Here is a 19,312-nt window from a genome sequence, read left to right on the forward strand (position 1 = left end):
ATATGCTCCCAATAATCAATGTTTCGGGGAATGCAGTGCCTTCTAGAGAGTAATAAATTAACACAAAGTATGCTGCTTGAGTGGAAACCCTGGATCAGATCACCAACCACTGACTCATTTAATCACTAAACAGACTGTATGTTGAAGAGGAAGTAATTCACTGATCGGAGGTTCAACAAGCTGTTTAATCTATCCATGTGCATTTTGTTCAGCCTCACCAATTTTGAGTTGTTATTGCTAGTCACTCACCACATTTGAGTTGGCTAATAAAGCAAAAGCTAATTAGGGTTAATTGAAAATCACAGTTAATTTATTAAATGATTCAAATCAGTCATACTTCTGTGAAATATGAACATTATAAAAAGGCAACTTATGAAAAAAATATTGTGTGTGTAAACAGAACAAAAAGACTTGAATTTAAAACACATTAATCAAAGTTGTCACGGTGACTCCACTGTCGGGAACTGGCAGGATCTATATCCTCATCTTCTCATGATCGAGTTCAGTTTTTCCCGCATCAGTTGAGCTTTCCTAATCTGCATGGCAACACCCAGGACCTTCTTCACTCTTGGGTCTGCACAGTACTTCCTCCCATTGGCATGTAATCTACAGTACAAGAAGAGAGTGGGATGTTGAGGGTGCAGTCCAGATATAGGTACTTCTCTGATCTTTACAATGCCTGGAGAAGTATTTTGCATCTAATCAACCACATTAATATGATGGAACTCTAATGTGTATCTGGAATGCACCCGCACCAGTCTTATGGTTATTGGCGTGTAACGTAATGTGTAACAGAAGTAGGGAATAGAGAATCTTGAAAGATAAGACCAGAGGTGTCATGCCCATCGATCTGCTCAGATTTGTCCACATGTTTTTCTCCAGATGTTAAATGATTTACTAAACTTTGTTTTATAATTGCTTATAAAAATAAGATCTGTCAGCCGTATTTTCAGGAGGGGGCACAATGACTGGACCAGGCAAAGAGTACCCCCATTTGTTTGGAATGGTACCATGGTTTCCATTTGTTTAATACCATTCCATTTACTCCATTCCAGTTATTATTATGAGATGTCCTCCCTTCAGCAGCCTCCTGCCTCCAGGCAGTATCATCAGCGGAGGAGGAGAAAGAGTTTGATATGATTTTAGCTGCAAGTGATGGGCAGGATTCACAGGACGTATGTTTGTAAATTAATTCATTAGAACAAGCCATGTACAGTAGCCTGTTTATTCCTTCATGATAAATACATTTAAAAAACAAAATGTTTCTGTATACTACAAGCCACCTAGCAATTTTATGAAGTTGGCTTTAGCTAGTCAGGTTCTCAATCTCCCAACCTAATAACTAGCTACCAAGCCATTTCAGGATAATCAAGTTAGAGTAGCTTGTCTGTCTTTTCTGGCAAGCCTATGGGGTTGTTGTGTTAGCAAAGACAGTAGCCTGCCCTACATGCAGTGGCGTTCTACTACTTAAGTAGTATCTGTACTTTACTTTTTATATTTTTGCCAACTTTTACTTCACTGCATTCCTAAAGAAAAATAATATACTTTCCACTCCATATATTTTCCCTGACATCCAAAAGTACTCGTTACAGTACATTTTGACAGGGAAATGGTCAAATTCACACACTTATCAAGAGAACATCCCTGGTCAGCTCTACTGCCTCTAATCTGGCGGACTCACTAAACACAAACGCTTCATTTGTAAATGATGTCTGAGAGTTTGAGTGTGCCCCTGGCTATCGATCAATAAAAAAATTGTGTTGTCTGGTTTGCTTAATATAAGGAATTTCAAAGTATTTATACTTTTGATACTTAAGTATCAAAATGAAATGGAATTAAGTATATTTAAAACCGAATACTTTTGGACTTTTACTCGAGTAGTATTTTACTGGGTGACTGAGTCATATTCTATTAAAAGGTATATCTTTACTTTTACTCAAGTATGAGAATTGAGTACTTTTTCCACCACTGCCTACATGCACTATTTTCTTTCGAGAAATTGTGACATTACAGAACAAGTGGTGAGGACTCACACAACAGCGTCGATCTCACATGCACCATGGTTGTGTTGGACCTCATATCGCTCGACTCGCATTAGTATGCTCAAAGGAATGTTCCTGGATGTCCCAACACAACATTTTGGGATGGCTCCTGAAAGAGGCAGTTCATTCATTACAGTAACCATGTCAGAACTACACAAAGATCCAGAATTCACATGATATTCCAGAGTAACAGATGAATAACCAATCCCCAAAAATGCCTAATGAAAATCCATCAATACTGAATCAATTAGAAACCAGTAAGATCACACCCCTCAAGGACTGGAGTTGTGCACACAGTATATAAATAAAAAATGTCACTGGTGCATCACATTACCTTGGATGGAGTATATGGTGACACACAGCACAAAAGCCAGAACCCTGAGATCCATCAAGGAGATTTGGAGTCCTACAGTATCTGGTTGATTAGATATATGCCACTGTCTAATTTGGTTGATTTAGATCTGTCACAGTGTCAGACTCCTGTTTGCCTGTTGTGATCTGTCTACTACTCTGAATGTGGTCACTGGATGGAAATATATCAGTTAAAAAACAAAACCACTCCTCTCTACAGGTCTGCGTGCCTATTGGCTGATTCTTTAACAGTAAAAAAAACTCACTGATGACTGAAGTGAAAGAGAGCCATGATGTGTTAACACCGAAGCATTTTCATGCAGATTTTATTATGATGGGGGAAAAAAACAAACTTGAGGACAACCAGATATCTAAAATGTAAACAAATAAAAATATTCAGTAAATCACAGAATGTAAACATTCCCACTGCATAATTTACATTTAAATAAACATAAACAACAATACAATCAGAAACATAAAACCCCTTAACACACATCAATTTAAATCGTTACAGAGTAAAATACTAGTAAACAAGGATGTATCTCCTTACAATTTGTTCATGGATAAAGCTTAGACAGAATATGGTCCAGTTAACTCATTCAGTTGGGGAAAAACAACAAATAGCATTAACTCCCTCCATCCCATGGGTTATGAATCTGCAAAAGACACAAAAATAGCATAAGTCAGTGTAAACCACTGCTTGGCTAAATACTTGATTCTATTTGAAAAGGGGTTATTTATATGTATATAAAATACATGCAAGAAGAAAGGCGTGTACACTCAGACTTGCACAACATTATGGTGTTTTGGGAGGCTGCGTGGGAACGTAATGAAATGTAAATGAATAGAGCTGACATCATTCCCTATTCTACTTGATCGAGACATGTCTAAAAACAATATATTGCACAATGTTATGCCCTGCATGCCAGAACTATGACCTACCGGTCCTCCTCCAGGAGGGGTTGGTGGTACTGTGGGAGATAGAGGGGCTCTGATCCTGGCCATCTGGAAAATGCTGCAGAAACGATTGACCCCACGTTAAACAATTTAAAGGCAATGCTACCAAATACTAATTGAGTGTATGTAAACTTCTGACCCACTGGGAATGTGATGAAAGAAATAAAAGCTGAAATAAAATCACTCTATTATTCTGACATATTTCACATTCTTAAAATAAAGTGGTGATCCTAACTGACCTAAGACAGGGAATTTTTATTAGGATTAAAAATGTCAGGAATTGTGAAAAATGGAGTTTAATTTTTTTGGGTTAAGAAGCATGTAAACTTCCGACTTAAACTGTATATATATATATATATATATAACGGTCGTGAACTAACAGGTTATAGAGCAAACAATGCAATTATCACAACACATAGGTTGTAATATGTTATTTTATTTTTTCCCCCCAGTGATTTTACCCACACCACTATTGTTCATAAAGTAAGTGTCATCCAAAACAGAGTTTGGTAAGTGACTGCGTCGCTCTGCATGGCACAGTACCCTGGGCAGGCGGAGACATCTCCTTAGGAGGACCAATAGAACGGTCAAAAATCAGTACACCCTGACCACATGGGGCACCGGGTCACTCAAAGCAAACTTGCCGACTGGTACCTCTTCCCCAGACAAGGCGTGTGGTTAGTACTTGCCCTTTCTTGGGAAGTAGCTACTCTAGTGAAAATGGGATTCCCATTTTGGCTGTGTGCATGGGAGTCCATAAAGTTATTCAACAAACCTGGACAGATTGCCAGGATATGGATATGGGCTGTCAAAGAATCAAACCTGAGACTGGTGTGTTGTTGGTAAGTAGCAGTGGCGCCTGGAGAAGTGGGTATACTCTAACTTTGCCAAAATTTCCCCAAACGGCCCGCCAACCAAAGGAAAGGCGCCCTCTTATTAATTAAAATGAGAAAGCTGGACGTTTTACTTCATATTATGAGGCATGTCTTACCTTGCTTCAAAGAAGCCTATAGCCAAAATGCACCATAGAAATGTGGAGACATTTATTTTATAAAGACTTCCTCATATGAGTTCTCCTGTTCTATTAGTTTTCTTTCAACTTTCTATCATTGTCTATCAGTCAAAGACATTATCCTAGTTATATTAGCAACCCATGATGGTTGTTGCATCTTTAGATCTCCCCTCTTTCTACATTTCCATCTCTGTCCATGAAACCGCTCGCATGAGTGGTGTGCATTTTAGAACGGTATTTTTGCGCGCAGGTCTACTGCCGTGTGCACATTGCTGCGCCTAAAATGTGAACGATGGAGCATTCTGAACTGCTCCATCAGCCTTATTAGGGCTCCTGGGTGGTGCAGCGGTCTAAGGCACTGCATCTCAGTGCAAGAGGAGTCACTATAGTACCTGGTTCGAATCCAGGCTTTATCACATCCGGATGTGATTGGGAGTCCCATAGGGTGGTGCACAAGTTAAATAAAGATTAAATAAAATAAATACAAATTAGAGAGGAAGATATGCATAGCTAACATTGTACCTGAAGACAGGTTTGCTCCCTGTTAGTTAATCATGCAAACCGATTACATATTTGATGCATGTTGCCAGCTTGCTTTCAATAATGTTTCAACTCAAACTGGTTAGCTACTGTCCTTCTGTTGTGATTGAATGGCAGAAACAACCACACCCGCCAAGACAACTCTTATTTGCCTCCAGCCATGGCCACTGGCATTTCTTAATGAGCATGGATGAAAAACAAGGTCAAATCAGGAAGTGCAGATGCCCTTTAATGGTTCAACAACACCATATAATGACTGCTATCTATACGCAGATGTACCTACACCAGTTCTAGCAATAGACCAAAATGTACACAATCAGTTCTATAGACTGACATTTCAAGGTGTGTAATTTCATTGATAAACAATGATAACCTGGATCCAGCATTAATACATAGGCCATTCAAAGCAACACCATGTGTCCAATCACACATTAAAGTCTGCCTCTACATCTCTCGCTCCCTCCATTTATCCATCCTTTCTCCCTTTTCCCTCTCCTTATCATTGCCTCTCACCTGTTGGATCTCCCTCATAGCCAATCGGATGGAAGGATACAACCGGGGGAATGACCTGCTCTTGTAGTCAGTCTCATCCTCCTCTTCTTCCCCCTCTCCTCTCTCCCCTCTACTCCCTCCACGGGCCTCCCCTCCTCCAGCCACGGCCCGGTGTCTTCGGTCAGATATCCGCCTGAGGACAGGTGGTCTCTGGGACTCCAGGCTGGGGCCCTGCCCCGGGGGCAGGAAGAGCCGCTGGAGTTCCAGGTGGACAGGGTCGGGGGTTGACTCACCCTCCTCCCCAGACTTGGGGCTCCCGTGGTTGGCTGTAGCCAGGAGGTCCAGGCCCTTCAAGTCCTCATAGTCTGTGTTCTGGTCACATGTCTGAAACAGCAGATTCAAATTTGCTTACATTAAATCTGGAACAGTCCATGCATGTAGATTGTAAAATACTTGCTATAAGCTTTCTGAATAGCTTATGGCTCTTCCCAGACGACATAAAATGCATAAATGTTTGATGATGCATTGTTACTGTTCAGTATTGCATACAGGTCCTGGCAGACACTGTTCAACTGTGGGTATATTCAAGACAGTATTTGACAGGAGCCAGACCCTAAAAAGGGGTTTGACCCGATGCTGACCTGTCCACAGGGCGTGCTGAGCAGCTCGTTGAAGGGCTTGATGCCCACCTGGCTGTGGTGTTGCACCAGATCAGGCAGGGAGGGGTGGGCTTTATCCTCCCCCAGGATCACATACTTCCCATTGGACTGCATCTCAATCATAAAGTGCCTGCAGCGGTTCGCCCCCCTGACAGTGGATAGATGGAGAGGCCAAGGTCAGAGGGTAAAGGGTACACATAGGTCACAAAGGATGAGGTCCAAACGGGAGGTTAGGGGTTTAATGTCTCATGTGTCTTTGGTGGATGAATCTGTGTTTAAATCCAGTTTGTCATCCTCAGTCTTACTTATATGTTAGTGTGTAGCCCTCCCGGCTCTGTCCCACACGAATCAGAAAACAGCCCACAGGCTTGTCCGTCATCAAATCCTCTGCTTGTCTGTAGAGGAGACATACACAGAGAGACTTGTTAAAACCACAATGAAATCTAAATGAGAATTTGCATACATGTGCATTTGACATCCTCTCTTACTGACCTGCGTGTAATCATGCCATGGAACCAGCAGGGGAAGGCTCCATTGTGGACCACCTTGCGGGCCTGCGTCTCCTTGAACCAGCGGATGGTGTTCTTCCTCTTCTTGCTCCTCTCCCTAGCTCGCTCCTCTCCCCCTACCTGGCCCACCAGCTCAGCCAGTTCAATATGCACCTCCAGGTTGTCAAAGGGAGTGGCCTGGGAGAGACAGAGGGAACCATAAATCGTAGGGTCGTTTAAGGCTCAGTTTAAGGTCAAATTTAGTCATCAAAGACTGCGAGTGGATGTCAGGGTATAGAGTGGGACATCGATTGCCAAAGGGTACAAGATCAGTCAATAGCATGGTTCCCACCAACATGCTGTCTGTGGGCTAGCCAGTGCTGGCTAGCACCAGAGATATTTAAAACAGAGGGGCTGAACATGAGATTACTTCCTGCAAATGACTTCTTACAGTTCTCAATTAAAATCAAGGTTACCAGTGTAGACTCTTGAGTATAGCTCACCTCAAACTGTTTGCTGCGGGGCCATGGGACAGGAGCCAGGTGGGTAGCAGTGGGCAGGGTAGAGCGAGGCTGGGGCTGTGGCTTCTTTTTCCTGGGTAGGGGCACAGGTGGAGAGAATGGCCCTGAGACACACACACACACACACACACCCCGATTAACACAGCACTCAAAGCTACACTGGCTGTACAAAACATTAAGAACACCTGCTCTTTCAATGCCATCGACTGACCAGGTGAATTCAGGTAAACACTATGATCCCTTATTGGATGTCACTTTTTAAATCTACTTCAATCAGTGTAGATGAAGGAGAGGAGACAGGTTAAAGGAGGATCTTTAAGCCTTGAGACATGGATTGTGTATGTGTGCCATTCAGAGGGTGAATGAGCAAGACAAAAGATTCAAGTGCCTTTGAACGGGGTATGGTAGGTGCCAGGCAGACTGGTTTGTGTCAAGAACTGCAATGTTGCTGTGTTTTCACGCATAACAGTTTCCCATGTGTATCAAGAATGGTCCACCACCCACAGGACTTGATACAACCTTGGGAAGCATTGGAGTCAATATGGGCCAGCATCCCTGTGGAACACTTTCGACACCCCTAATGAATTGAGGCTGTTCTGAGGGCAAAAGGGGAACTTAATATTAGGACAGTGTTCTTAATGTTCTGTACACTCAGTGTAGTCATACAATGAGTGACAAGGATCATTACACATTCTTGAATGCTGAATTATTGATCTAAGTCAGACTGAAATGTGTTTGTCAACGTACACAGAGGGGTAGAGAGAGAGAGTTTGGAGAAGGGTGGAGGTAAATAACAAACTTAGAACAGCGTTAGGGAGAAACAGAACAAGTAGGTAAATGTCAGTAAGGGAGATACAGTGCATTCAGAAAGTATTCAGACCCCTTGACTTTTCCATGTTTCAGCCTTAGTCTAAAATGAATGAAATAGTTATTTTTTTCTCTTCATCAATCTTTTGGCAAACACCAAGCAGGCTATCATGTGCTTTTACTGAGGAGTGGCTTCTGTCTGACCACTCTACCATAAAGGCCTGATTGGTGGAGTGCTGGTGGAGTGCTGGAGAGATGGTTGTTCTTCTCAAAGGTTCACCCATCTCCACAGAGGAACTCTGGAGCTCTGTCAGAGTGACCATCGAGTTCTTGATCACCTCCCTGACCAAGGCCCTTTTCTACCGATTACGCAGTTTGGCTGGGTGGCCAGCTCTAGGAAGAGTATTGGTGGTTCCAAATTTCTTCCATTTAAGAATGATGGAGGCCATGGTGTTCTTGGAGACCTTCAATGCTGCAGACATTTTTTTTTGTGTTTTTTTTTTGTTTCCTTCCCCAGATCTGTGCCTTGACATAATCCTGTCTCGGAGCTATACGGATATTTACGTCGACCTCATGGCTTGGTTTTTGCTCTGACATGCACGGTCAACTGTGGGACCTTATATAGACAGGTGTGCCTTTCCAAATCATGTCCAATCAATTTAATTTACCACAGGTGGACTCCAATCAAGTTGTAAAAACATCAAGGATGATCAAAGGAAACAGGATGCACCTGAGCTCAATTTCGAGTCTCATAGCAAAGGGTCTGAATACTTATGTAAATAAGTATTCAGTTTTCTGTTTTCAAATTTTTTTAATACATTTGCTCATATTTCTAAAAACATTTAAGAATAAGGCTGTAACATAACAAAAAGTGGAAAAGGGGAAGAGGTCTGAATACTTTCCGAATGCACTGTAGGTGAGTAAGAGAGAGATATTCTGCTTCCTTACTCTTGTTCTCCTGCTCCATGTCCAGTCGCCTCATCTCCTCCTCCAGCTCCTGCTCCCTCCTCTTCTCCTCCTCCTCCCTGGCTTCTCTCTCTGCCCTCTCTCTCTGGGCCTGCCTCTGTCTGTGCACTTCCACCAGCAAGGACAGGTACTTCCTCCTGCAGCGCATTGAACGGTAGTCTGCAACACACAGCAACAGTGAGAATGTGAAGAGAGAGAGAGATGCAGTGACAAGAGACATAGAAAGGAGAGACGTAGGGAGGAGAGAAACATTAATGAATGGTATGTGTGATAAAGGACCACATTACGATGCAAAATGATGCTACAGTAAGCACAGGCCATGAAATCAAGATACCAGACAGTATGCCAGAGAAATCATCATCTATCTTGCAGTGGGGTGAGGGGTCGCAACGCAAAGACTGAAGGTAGCCCTTAAAACTGCATGCATCTTGCTGATGGTAATGTTTGTTTAATCATGTCCCTTCATGATTTATTTCAATGTTTATAACCTAGTCTACAGACCTGAAAAGGGTTTTTAGCCTCAGGCCTGAGTTCAAAAGCAGCAACATCTCACAGATGGTAATTAAATTACTTTGACAGACATTTGAGAGATTATGTTCCAGAGACTAGTTTGTGGCCCTTACCTTTCTGGATGACAAGTGCTGCCTTGCCAAGTCTCTCTAACAGCCTGGCCAACTCCTCCTGGTGCCAATACTTAAAGAACATACGAGACGAGCTGCCACAAAAAGAGGGAGACAGTTAAAACAATGTTTATAGATATTGAGCATTATTTGCACTGGGAATTGTTGCATAAAGCACTGTTAAATCAGAGAGAAAATTAGAGAAAGATTTCCAATCAACTTCAGTACTGTCATTAAGCCATATTCATACACTATATTTACAAAAGTACTTGGACACCTCTTCAAATTAGTGGATTCGGATATTTCTGCAACACCTGTTGCTGACAGGTGTATAATATCGAGCACACAGCCATGCAATCTCCATAGACAAAACAAACATTGGCTGTAGAATGGCCTTACTGAAGAGCTCAGTGAATTTTAACGTGGCTCCGTCACAGGATTGTCAGTTTGTCAAATATTTGCCCTGCTAGAGCTGCCCCGGTCAACTGTAAAATTGCTGTTGTGAACTTGTGAAGTGGAAACATCTAGGAGCAACAACAGCACATCTGTTCTTTGTCCTCGGTTGCAACACTCACTACCGAGTTCCAAACTGCCTCTGGAAGCAACGTCAGCACAATAACTGTTTTTACGGAGCTTCATGAAATGGGTTTGCATGGCAGAGCAGCCGAACACAAGCCTAATCACCATGCACAATGCCAAACGTTGGCTGGAGTGGTGTAAAACTTGCTGCCAATGGACTCTGGAGCAGTGGAAACGAGTTCTCTGTAGTGATGAATCACTCTTCACCATCTGGCAGTCCGATGGACGAATCAGTTTGGCGGATGCCAGGAGAACGGTACCTGCACCAATGCATAGTGCCAACTGTAAAGTTTGGCGGAGGAGGAATAATGGTCTGGGTCTGTTTTTCCATGGTTTGGGCTAGACCCCTTAGTTCCAGTGAAGGGAAATCTTAACACTATAACACACACATTGTAGACGATTCTGTGCTTCCAACTTTGAGGCAACAGTTTAGGGAAGGCCCTTTCCTGTTACAGCATGACAATGCTACCGTGCACAAAGCAAGGTCCATACAGAAAAGGTTTGGTGAGATCAGAGCGGAAGAACTTGACTGGCCTGCACACAGCCCTGACCTCAACCCCATCAAACACCTTTGGGATGAATTGGAACACCGACTGCGAGCCAGGCCTATTCGCCCAAAATCAGTGCCTGACCTCACTAATGCTCGTGGCTGAATGGAAGCAAGTACCCACAGCAATGTTCCAATATCTAGTGGAAAGCCTTCCCAGAAGAGTGGAGGCTGTTATAGCAGTAAAGGGGGGACCAACCCCATATTAATGCCCATGATTTTGGAATGAGATAGACACCGGCTCGTTGAACGTCTACATACCTTTGGTCATGTAGTGTAATTTTTTGACATTTCTAAAGAGCCACACAGCAGGAGAAACCAAGAGCGGGAACCGAGAAGGGTGAAAGAGTACAATTGAGATAAAGATCTTTACTCAATATAAACCCTGAGCTGTCCTCACAAGCCAAAGACAACACAGCTGTTAACTGAAGAATGAGCTGTTTTTGACAGACTGATTCTCAGTTGACAGTTTTATAAGACCGCATTTTGGACTAGGCGAGTTGGAACCTGGGAGAATTATTAGTGATGAGTGTTCCCATGTCTCAATGGAGGCAGTGATCCAAATATATTGAAACTGAACTCTAAATCAACTATTCACTGACTTGTTCCTTCCAGCATAAAAACCTGAATAATCTGATTGGAATACAGCCCGAACGACATGCTTGGATGAAGTTATGAAAGATTTGTTACAGGAAGAGCCAGCAGTAAGTAAGTTAGTCTTCTCAGACTGATTGTGGCAAATCATTTTCTAAACCAATTCATTGAACACAACAAGAACAACTAATGAAGCCTTACCCACACTTCCAGCCATGTATCTCAGTAGTGTTGAGGATGGACATGCAGCTGAAAAAAGACACCAACCACACAGGTTACATTTCATAAGATGGACAAATGTCTACGAAATCACCTAACATGGTGTATGGCATCTTTTTTTAATTGCAGGAACGGGTGCAAGTGTCTTTATATATAGGCCATCATTGAAAATAAGAATTTGTTCTTAACTGACTTGCCTAGTTAAATAAAGGTAAAAAATAAATCATAATGAATACATACCTTTCCTTGGTTAGTGGTAAATCTGGCTTGATCAGCAGAATGTTGAACCTGAAGAGGGGAGACAGAAGATTTTAGCACGGTGTGCTGAAAATAAAACTGCAGTGCACAGCAATATCATGCATCCAATTTTTTGTGTTGGCCAAGATTGCAGTAGCCATGTTACCAATTCATGCACACACACACACACACCTCTGAGCAAATTCTTTGAACGACGGTCGCCAGGAGAAGCCATCTCGTCGTATCCTGATGGTTTCTAGCAGGCCGTTGTATCTTAGCTGGAAACATTTGAATTATCCTTTGTTATCATATAATATACACTGCTCAAAAAAATAAAGGGAACACTAAAATAACACATCCTAGATCTGAATGAATGAAATATTCTTATTAAATACTTTTTTCTTTACATAGTTGAATGTGCTGACAACAAAATCACAAAAATGTATCAATGGAAATCAAATTTATCAACCCATGGAGGTCTGGATTTGGAGTCACACTCAAAATTAAAGTGGAAAACCACACTACAGATGATCCAACTTTGATGTAATGTCCTTCAAACAAGTCAAAATGAGGCTCAGTAGTGTGTGTGGCCTCCACGTGCCTGTATGACCTCCCTACAACGCCTGGGCATGCTCCTGATGAGGTGGCGGATGGTCTCCTGAGGGATCTCCTCCCAGACCTCGACTAAAGCATCCGCCAACTCCTGGACAGTCTGTGGTGCAACGTGGCGTTGGTGGATGGAGCGAGACATGATGTCCCAGATGTGCTCAATTGGATTCAGGTCTGGGGAACGGGCGGGCCAGTCCATAGCACCAGTGCCTTCCTGTCAGCAGTTCCTGCAAGACACTCCAGCCACATGAGGTCTAGCATTGTCTTGCATTAGGAGGAACCCAGGGCCAACCGCACCAGCATATGGTCTCACAAGGGGTCTGAGGATCTCATCTCGGTACCTAATGGCAGTCAGGCTACCTCTGGCGAGCACATGGAGGGCTGTGCGGCCCCCCAAAGAAATGCCACCCCACACTATGACTGACCCACCGCCAAACCGGTCATGCTGGAGGATGTTGCAGGCAGCAGAACATTCTCCACGGCGTCTCCAGACTCTGTCACGTCTGTCACATGTGCTCAGTGTGAACCTGCTTTCATCTGTGAAGAGCACAGGGCGCCAGTGGCAAATTTGTCGGGCCCTCATACCACCCTCATGGAGTCTGTTTCTGACCGTTTGAACAGACATATGCACATTTGTGGCCTGCTGGAGGTCATTTTGCAGGGCTCTGGCAGTGCTCCTCCTGCTCCACCTTGCACAAAGGTGGAGGTAGCGGTCCTGCTGCTGGGTTGTTGCCCTCCTACGGCCTCCTCCACGTCTCCTGATGTACTGGCCTGTCTCCTGGTAGCGCCTCCATGCTCTGGACACTACGCTGACAGACACAGCAAACCTTCTTGCCACAGCTCGCATTGATGTTCCATCCTGGATGAGCTGCACTACCTGAGCCACTTGTCTGGGTTGTAGACTCAGTCTCATGCTACCACTAGAGTGAAATCACCGTCAGCATTCAAAAGTGACCAAAACATCAGCCAGGAAGCATAGGAACTGAGAAGTGGTCTCTGGTCACCACCTGCAGAACCACTCCTTTATTGGGGGTGTCTTGCTAATTGCCTATAATTTCCACCTGTTGTCTATTCCATTTGCACAACAGCATGTGAAATTTATTGTCAATCAGTGTTGCTTCTTAAGTGAACAGTTTGATTTCACAGAAATGTGATCGACTTGGAGTTACATTGTGTTGTTTAAGTGTTCCCTTTATTTTTTTGAGCAGTGTATGTTCCACATACCCCAAGCAGAATCAGGTGTAATTGATGCCCATATCAGAGACCTACAGGACTTACTTCAACAACTAAATGCAATGTCAAAGCTGAACAGCAGGTGGCAATGTAACATAAAGCACAGTTATGATGGTGATGAGGGATTGTTTAAAAAAAAAGCGATTTAACATAGTCTTAACCTAGTCTTGCGTATGGAGGGCAATAGAGCTAGAGCAGAGAGCTCAATGATGAACATTGTAAACATCATGCCATTATAACCACATACATATGTAATGAATAAGAAGTTAAATCAGCTTTAACACAGACTACCCACCACAAATGTCACAGTTATTAACCATTGTTTCAGTTAAACCATAGTCTACCCAACCGCCAACACTGCATTGTACTGTTATATCAGTTCAGGCCTAGACAATCACATTAAAAAGCATTGATTATAGATGAGAGAGGGAGGGAAGAAAGAACCCTGCTGTCAGATTAGACAGCAGTGTTCACTGACGGCAGGGTATTGACCAGCTTCATTGTTTCATCAGGGCTATACTAACCCTCCCCTGGGGCCAAATCCACATCCTATTAACACAGCACCCGTCAGTCAGACACTGACACACTAGCCTAGTGCCTAGATTCTGCTGCTTAGCTAACCACTGATTACCATACTGGGGACTGGGTCTTGATCATTAGGGCACACTGAAGCAAAACGCTTTGAAAAGTGTTTCTTATTGGTCAAGTTCAGATAGTTTTAGTCCATTTTCTTCCATTTCATGTGTACTGAACACAACCCTCTCTGGAGTTGGCCCAAACCACAATATAGACCGATACTGTGTTTATAAAACTTTTCACATTAAACTGTGCAGTTCACATACACTACCGTTCAAAAGTTTGGGGTCACTGAGAAATGTCCTTGTTTTTGAAAGAAAAGCACATTTTCTTGATGTTATTAAAATAACATCAAATTGATCAGAAATACAGTGTAGACACTGTTAATGTTGTAAATGACTATTGTAGCTGGAAATGGCTGATTTTTATGGAATATCTACATAGGCCCATTATCAGCAACCATCACTCCTGTGTTCCAGTGGCACGTTGTGTTAGCTAATCCAAGTTGATCATTTTAAAAAGGCTAATTGATCATTAGAAACCCCTTTTGCAATTATGGTAGCACAGCTGAAAACTGTTTTCCTGATTAAAGAAGCAATAAAACTGTCCTTCTTTAGACTAGTTGAGTATCTGGAGCATCAGCATTTGTAGGTTCGATGACAGGCTCAAAATGGCCAGGAACAAATAACTTTCTTCTGAAACTCGTCAGTCTCTTCTTGTTCTGAGAAATTAAGGCTATTCAATGCAAGAAATTGCCAAGAAACTGAAGATCTCGTACAACGCTGTGTACTAATCCCTTCACAGAACAGTGCAAACTGGACCTAACCAGAATAGAAAGAGGAGTGAGAGGCCCCGGTGCACAACTGAGCAAAAGGACAAGTACATTAGTGTGTCTAGTTTGAGAAACAGACGCCTCACAAGTCCTTAACTTGCAGCTTCATTAACTCCGGGATGCTGGCATTCTAAACAGAGTTCCTCTGTCCAGTGTCTGTGTTCTTTAAAAAAAATATATATATTTCACCTTTATTTAACCAGGTAGGCTAGTTGAGAACAAGTTCTCATTTGCAACTGCAACCTGGCCAAGATAAAGCATAGCAATTTGAGACATACAACAACACAGAGTTACACATGGAATAAATACAACAGTCAATAATATAGCAGAACAAAAGAAAACAAAAAGTCTATACACAGTGAGTGCAAATGAGGTAAGATAAGGGGGTTAAGGCAATAAATAGGCCATGGTGGCGAAGTAATTACAATATAGAAATTAAACACTGGAATGGTAGATGTGCAGAAGATGAACGTGCAAGTAGAGATACTGGGGTGCAAAGGTAAATAAATAAATACAGTATGGGGATGAGGTAGGTAGATAGATGGGCTGTTTACATATGGGCTATGTACAGGTGCAGTGATCTGTGAGCTGGTCTGACAGCTGGTGCTTAAATCTAGTGAGGGAGATATGAGTCTCCAGCTTCAGAGATTTTTGCAGTTCGTTCAGTTATTAGCAGCAGAGAACTGGAAGGAAAGACGACCAAAGGAGGAATTGGCTTTGGGGGTGACCAGTGAGATATACCTGCTGGAGCGCATGCTACGAGTGGGTGCTGCTATGGTGACCAGTGAGCTGAGATAAGGCGGGGATTTACCTAGCAGAGACTTGTAGATAACCTGTAGCCAGTGGGTTTGGCGACGAGTATGAATCGAGGGCCAACCAACGACAGCGTACAGGTTGCAATGGTGGGTAGTGTATGGGGCTTTGGTGACAAAATAGATGGCACTGTGATAGACTGCATCCACCTTGTTGAGTAGTGTTGGAGGCTATTTTATAGATGACATCACCGAAGTCAAGGATCGGTAGGATGGTCAGTTTTAATAGGGTATGTTTGGTCGCATGAGTGAAGGATGCTTTGTTACGATATAGGAAGCCAATTCTAGATTTAATTTTGGATTGGAGATGCTTAATGCAAGTCTGGAAGGAGAGTTTACAGTCTAACCAGACACCTAGGTATTTGTAGTTGTCCACGTATTCTAAGTCAGAGCCGTCCAGAGTAGTGATGCTGGACGGGCGCTCAGGTGCGGGCAGTGATCGGTTGAAGAGCATTCATTTAGTTGTACTTGCATTTAAGAGCAGTTGGAGGCCACGGATGGAGAGTTGTATGGCATTGAAGCTCGTCTGGAGGTTAGTTAACACAGTGTCCAAAGAGGGGCCAGAAGTATACAGAATGGTGTCGTCTGCGTAGAGGTGTACCAGAAAATCACCAGCAGCAAGAGTAACATCGTTGATGTATACAGAGAAGAGAGTCGGCCCAAGGATTGAACCCTGTGGTACCCCCATAGAGACTGCCAGAGGTCCGGACAACAGGCCCACCAATTTGACACACTGAACTCTATCAGAGAAGTAGTTGGTAAACCAGGCGAGGCAATCATTTGAGAAACCAAGGCTGTCGAGTCTGCCAATAAGAATGTGGTGATTGACAGAGTTGAAAGCCTTGGCCAGGTCGATGAATACGGCTGCACAGTAATGTCTCTTACCGATGGAGGTTATTATGTCATTTAGAACCTTGAGCGTGGCTGATGTGCACCCATGACCAGCTCTGAAACCAGATTGCATAGCGGAGAAGGTACGGTGGGATTCAAAATGGTCGGTGATCTGTTTGTTAACTTGGCTTTCGAAGACCTTAGAAAGACAGGGTAGGATAGATATAGGTCTGTAGCAGTTTGGGTCTAGAGTGTCACCCCCTTTGAAGAGGGGGATGACCGCGGCAGCTTTCCAATCTTTGGGAATCTCAGACAATACGAAAGAGAGGTTGAACAGGCTAGTAATAGGGGTTGCAACAATTTTGGTAGATAATTTTAGAAAGAGAGGGTCCAGATTGTCTAGCCCAGCAGATTTGTAGGGGTCAGATTTTGCAGCTCTTTCAGAACATCATCTATCTGGATTTGGGTAAAGGAGAAATGGTGGGGGCTTTGGGGGTGTGCTGTGGAGGGTGCCGGGCAGTTGACTGGGGTAAGGGTAGCCAGGTGGGAAGCATGGCCAGCCGTAGAGAAATTCTTATTGAAATTCTCAATTATAGAGGATTTATCAGTGGTGACAGTGTTTCCTATCCTCAAAGCAGTGGGCAGCTGGGAGGAGGTGCTCTTTTTCTCCATGGACTTTACAATGTCCCAGAACCTTTTTGAGTTACTACTACAGGATGCACATTTCTGTTTGAAAAAGCTAGCCTTAGCTTTCCTAACTGCCTGTGTATATTTGTTCCTAACTTCCCTGAAAAGTTGCATATCACGGGGGCTATTCGATGCTAATGCAGAACGCCACAAGATGTTTTTGTGCTGATCAAGGGCAGACAGGTCTGGAGTGAACCAAGGACTTAATCTATTCCTAGTTCTACATTTTTTGAATGGGGCATGTTTATTTAAGATGGTTAGGAAGACACTTTTAAAAGAATAGCCAGGCATCATCTACTGACGGGATGAGGTCAATGTCATTCCAGGATACCCCGACCAGGTCGATTAGAAAGGCCTGCTCGCAGAAGTGTTTCAGGGAGCGTTTGACAGTGATGAGGGGTGGTCGTTTGGTCGCAGACCCATTACGGATGCAGGCAATGAGGCAGTAATCGCTGAGATTCAAAACAGCAGAGGTGTGTTTGGAGGGCGAGTTAGTTAGGATGACATCTATGAGGGTGCCAGTGTTTACGGATTTGGAGTTGTACCTGGAAAGTTCATTGATCATTTGTGTGAGATTGAGGGCATCAAGCTTGGATTGTAGGATGGCCGGGGTGTTAAAGCATGTCCCAGTTTTTTGCCCATCTCAATATTTTATTGGCCAGTCTGAGATATGTATTTTTCTTTGCAACTCTACAATGTAGATATTACACACAAAAAATCTGCCGTTTCCAGCTACAATAGTCATTTACAACATTAACAATGTCTACACTGTATGTCTGATCCATTTTATTTTCACGGACAGAAAATGTGCTTTTCTTTCAAAAACAAGAACATTTCTAAGTGGCCCCAAACTTTTTAACGGTAGTGTAGATGTACCATTTCCTTAGCTTTTGAAAGCATGGATTATTCTGAAAAAGGGGTCAAACTGTAAATGCACAAAACGACTGGTGTTATTTCAGGCTTGTGCATCCAAGCATAGGAAATAATCTAAAGGAAATGCTGCTACTGATGAAGGCTGCTACCTTCATCACCAATGTAAGATAGACATGCCTACAGTACATCTAAAATAACATATTAAATATTGGTTCTCACCTGGTCCATGACTATTTTGTTGTCCACCTGATCAGGAAGCTTGCTGCCGTTAGGTTTGATGCAGCGGACAAAGTGAGGACTGGCAACAAACATCTTCTCCATCAACACAGCCAGAGAGTGCTGAAGGTATGACACACTAACCATTATATGTGGATATTTATATTTTACAGCAGTTCAGTCTATAGGTAGGCATATTTACAGGGGTTTTCATTATTGTTCATACATCATTTTGAAATATAACACTCAGAAATAGGAAATGTATAAATCCAGATGTGTAACAAAGTCGACGTCCACCTTACCTTAAACTGGGCCCCGACCGACTGTTTCCTAGTTGAGTTAAAGTTGTCATCTGCCTTTTGCATGAGCTAAAAGAAAAAAATATGGTTAATAATTTAAACCCACATTCTGGCTCTGACTTTTGCACTGTAAGAAAGGTCCAAATATGACCCTGGCTGTTTGGAACCAAAAGCAATTCATTCTACAGAATCTACTGTATATCATATTTTTTTCAAACTGGACTTCTGAATATTTTATGATCTACAGTGCCTACCTTGGCTTTGCGTGGCATCAAGGTGCCTGTTCTGGAGATTGTGGCTGAAAAGACATCAAATATGAATCATAAGTGAATATTAGATGCGAGATGACAGGCAGTGATCAATGTTTTAAACTAGAACAATTTTCAAACTGAGTCTGTGAATGCTATGTTGCTGTCCTACATAATTTTCTAAGAAGAGGTCAGGGGGTATATTTGTCCACAAATCCACATTGAAAACAAGCCCACGTCATTGTGTCAGCTCTGATCCATGTTACGCATCTTTACAGAACTGATTTAATAGCTATAGATCAACATTCATGGTGTACACAAACGTAGAGTACCAGTCAAAAGACACCTAATCATTAAAGGGTTTTTATTTATTTTGACTATTTTCTACATTGTAGAATAATAGTGAAGACACCAAAACTATGAAAAAAACACATCTGGAATCGTGTTGTAACCAAAAAAAAGTGT

At 42.8% G+C, this 19,312-nt stretch overlaps 1 protein-coding gene across 2 annotated transcripts in view; it reads right to left on the reverse strand.

Annotated features, from left to right (window-relative positions):
* Positions 1-2,687: 2,687 nt before the first annotated feature.
* The window catches only part of LOC112219350 (myosin-IIIb), a 50,486-nt gene continuing 33,861 nt past the window's right edge, over positions 2,688-19,312 (reverse strand). The window contains exons 16-31 of one of the 2 annotated variants that reach the window (XR_002948746.2): positions 18,854-18,897; positions 18,603-18,668; positions 18,304-18,423; positions 11,824-11,909; positions 11,635-11,682; positions 11,377-11,424; positions 9,459-9,550; positions 8,818-8,994; positions 7,045-7,166; positions 6,546-6,739; positions 6,359-6,448; positions 6,036-6,201; positions 5,416-5,778; positions 3,336-3,408; positions 2,944-3,049; positions 2,688-2,764 (exon numbers count right to left, since the gene is read on the reverse strand). Coding sequence is in view for 1 of the 2 variants with exons in the window: in XM_024380517.2 (XP_024236285.1) it covers positions 3,042-3,049; positions 3,336-3,408; positions 5,416-5,778; positions 6,036-6,201; positions 6,359-6,448; positions 6,546-6,739; positions 7,045-7,166; positions 8,818-8,994; positions 9,459-9,550; positions 11,377-11,424; positions 11,635-11,682; positions 11,824-11,909; positions 18,304-18,423; positions 18,603-18,668; positions 18,854-18,897 (1,697 nt within the window). In the remaining variant the exon portion in view is untranslated. Of the gene's footprint in view, positions 3,050-3,335; positions 3,409-5,415; positions 5,779-6,035; positions 6,202-6,358; positions 6,449-6,545; positions 6,740-7,044; positions 7,167-8,817; positions 8,995-9,458; positions 9,551-11,376; positions 11,425-11,634; positions 11,683-11,823; positions 11,910-18,303; positions 18,424-18,602; positions 18,669-18,853; positions 18,898-19,312 lie in introns of both variants that reach the window. The other variant, XM_024380517.2, reaches the window with a different exon arrangement.

This window comes from Oncorhynchus tshawytscha, linkage group LG20, assembly GCF_018296145.1.
Source record: "Oncorhynchus tshawytscha isolate Ot180627B linkage group LG20, Otsh_v2.0, whole genome shotgun sequence".
In the NCBI taxonomy this organism is placed as follows: Eukaryota; Metazoa; Chordata; class Actinopteri; order Salmoniformes; family Salmonidae; genus Oncorhynchus; species Oncorhynchus tshawytscha.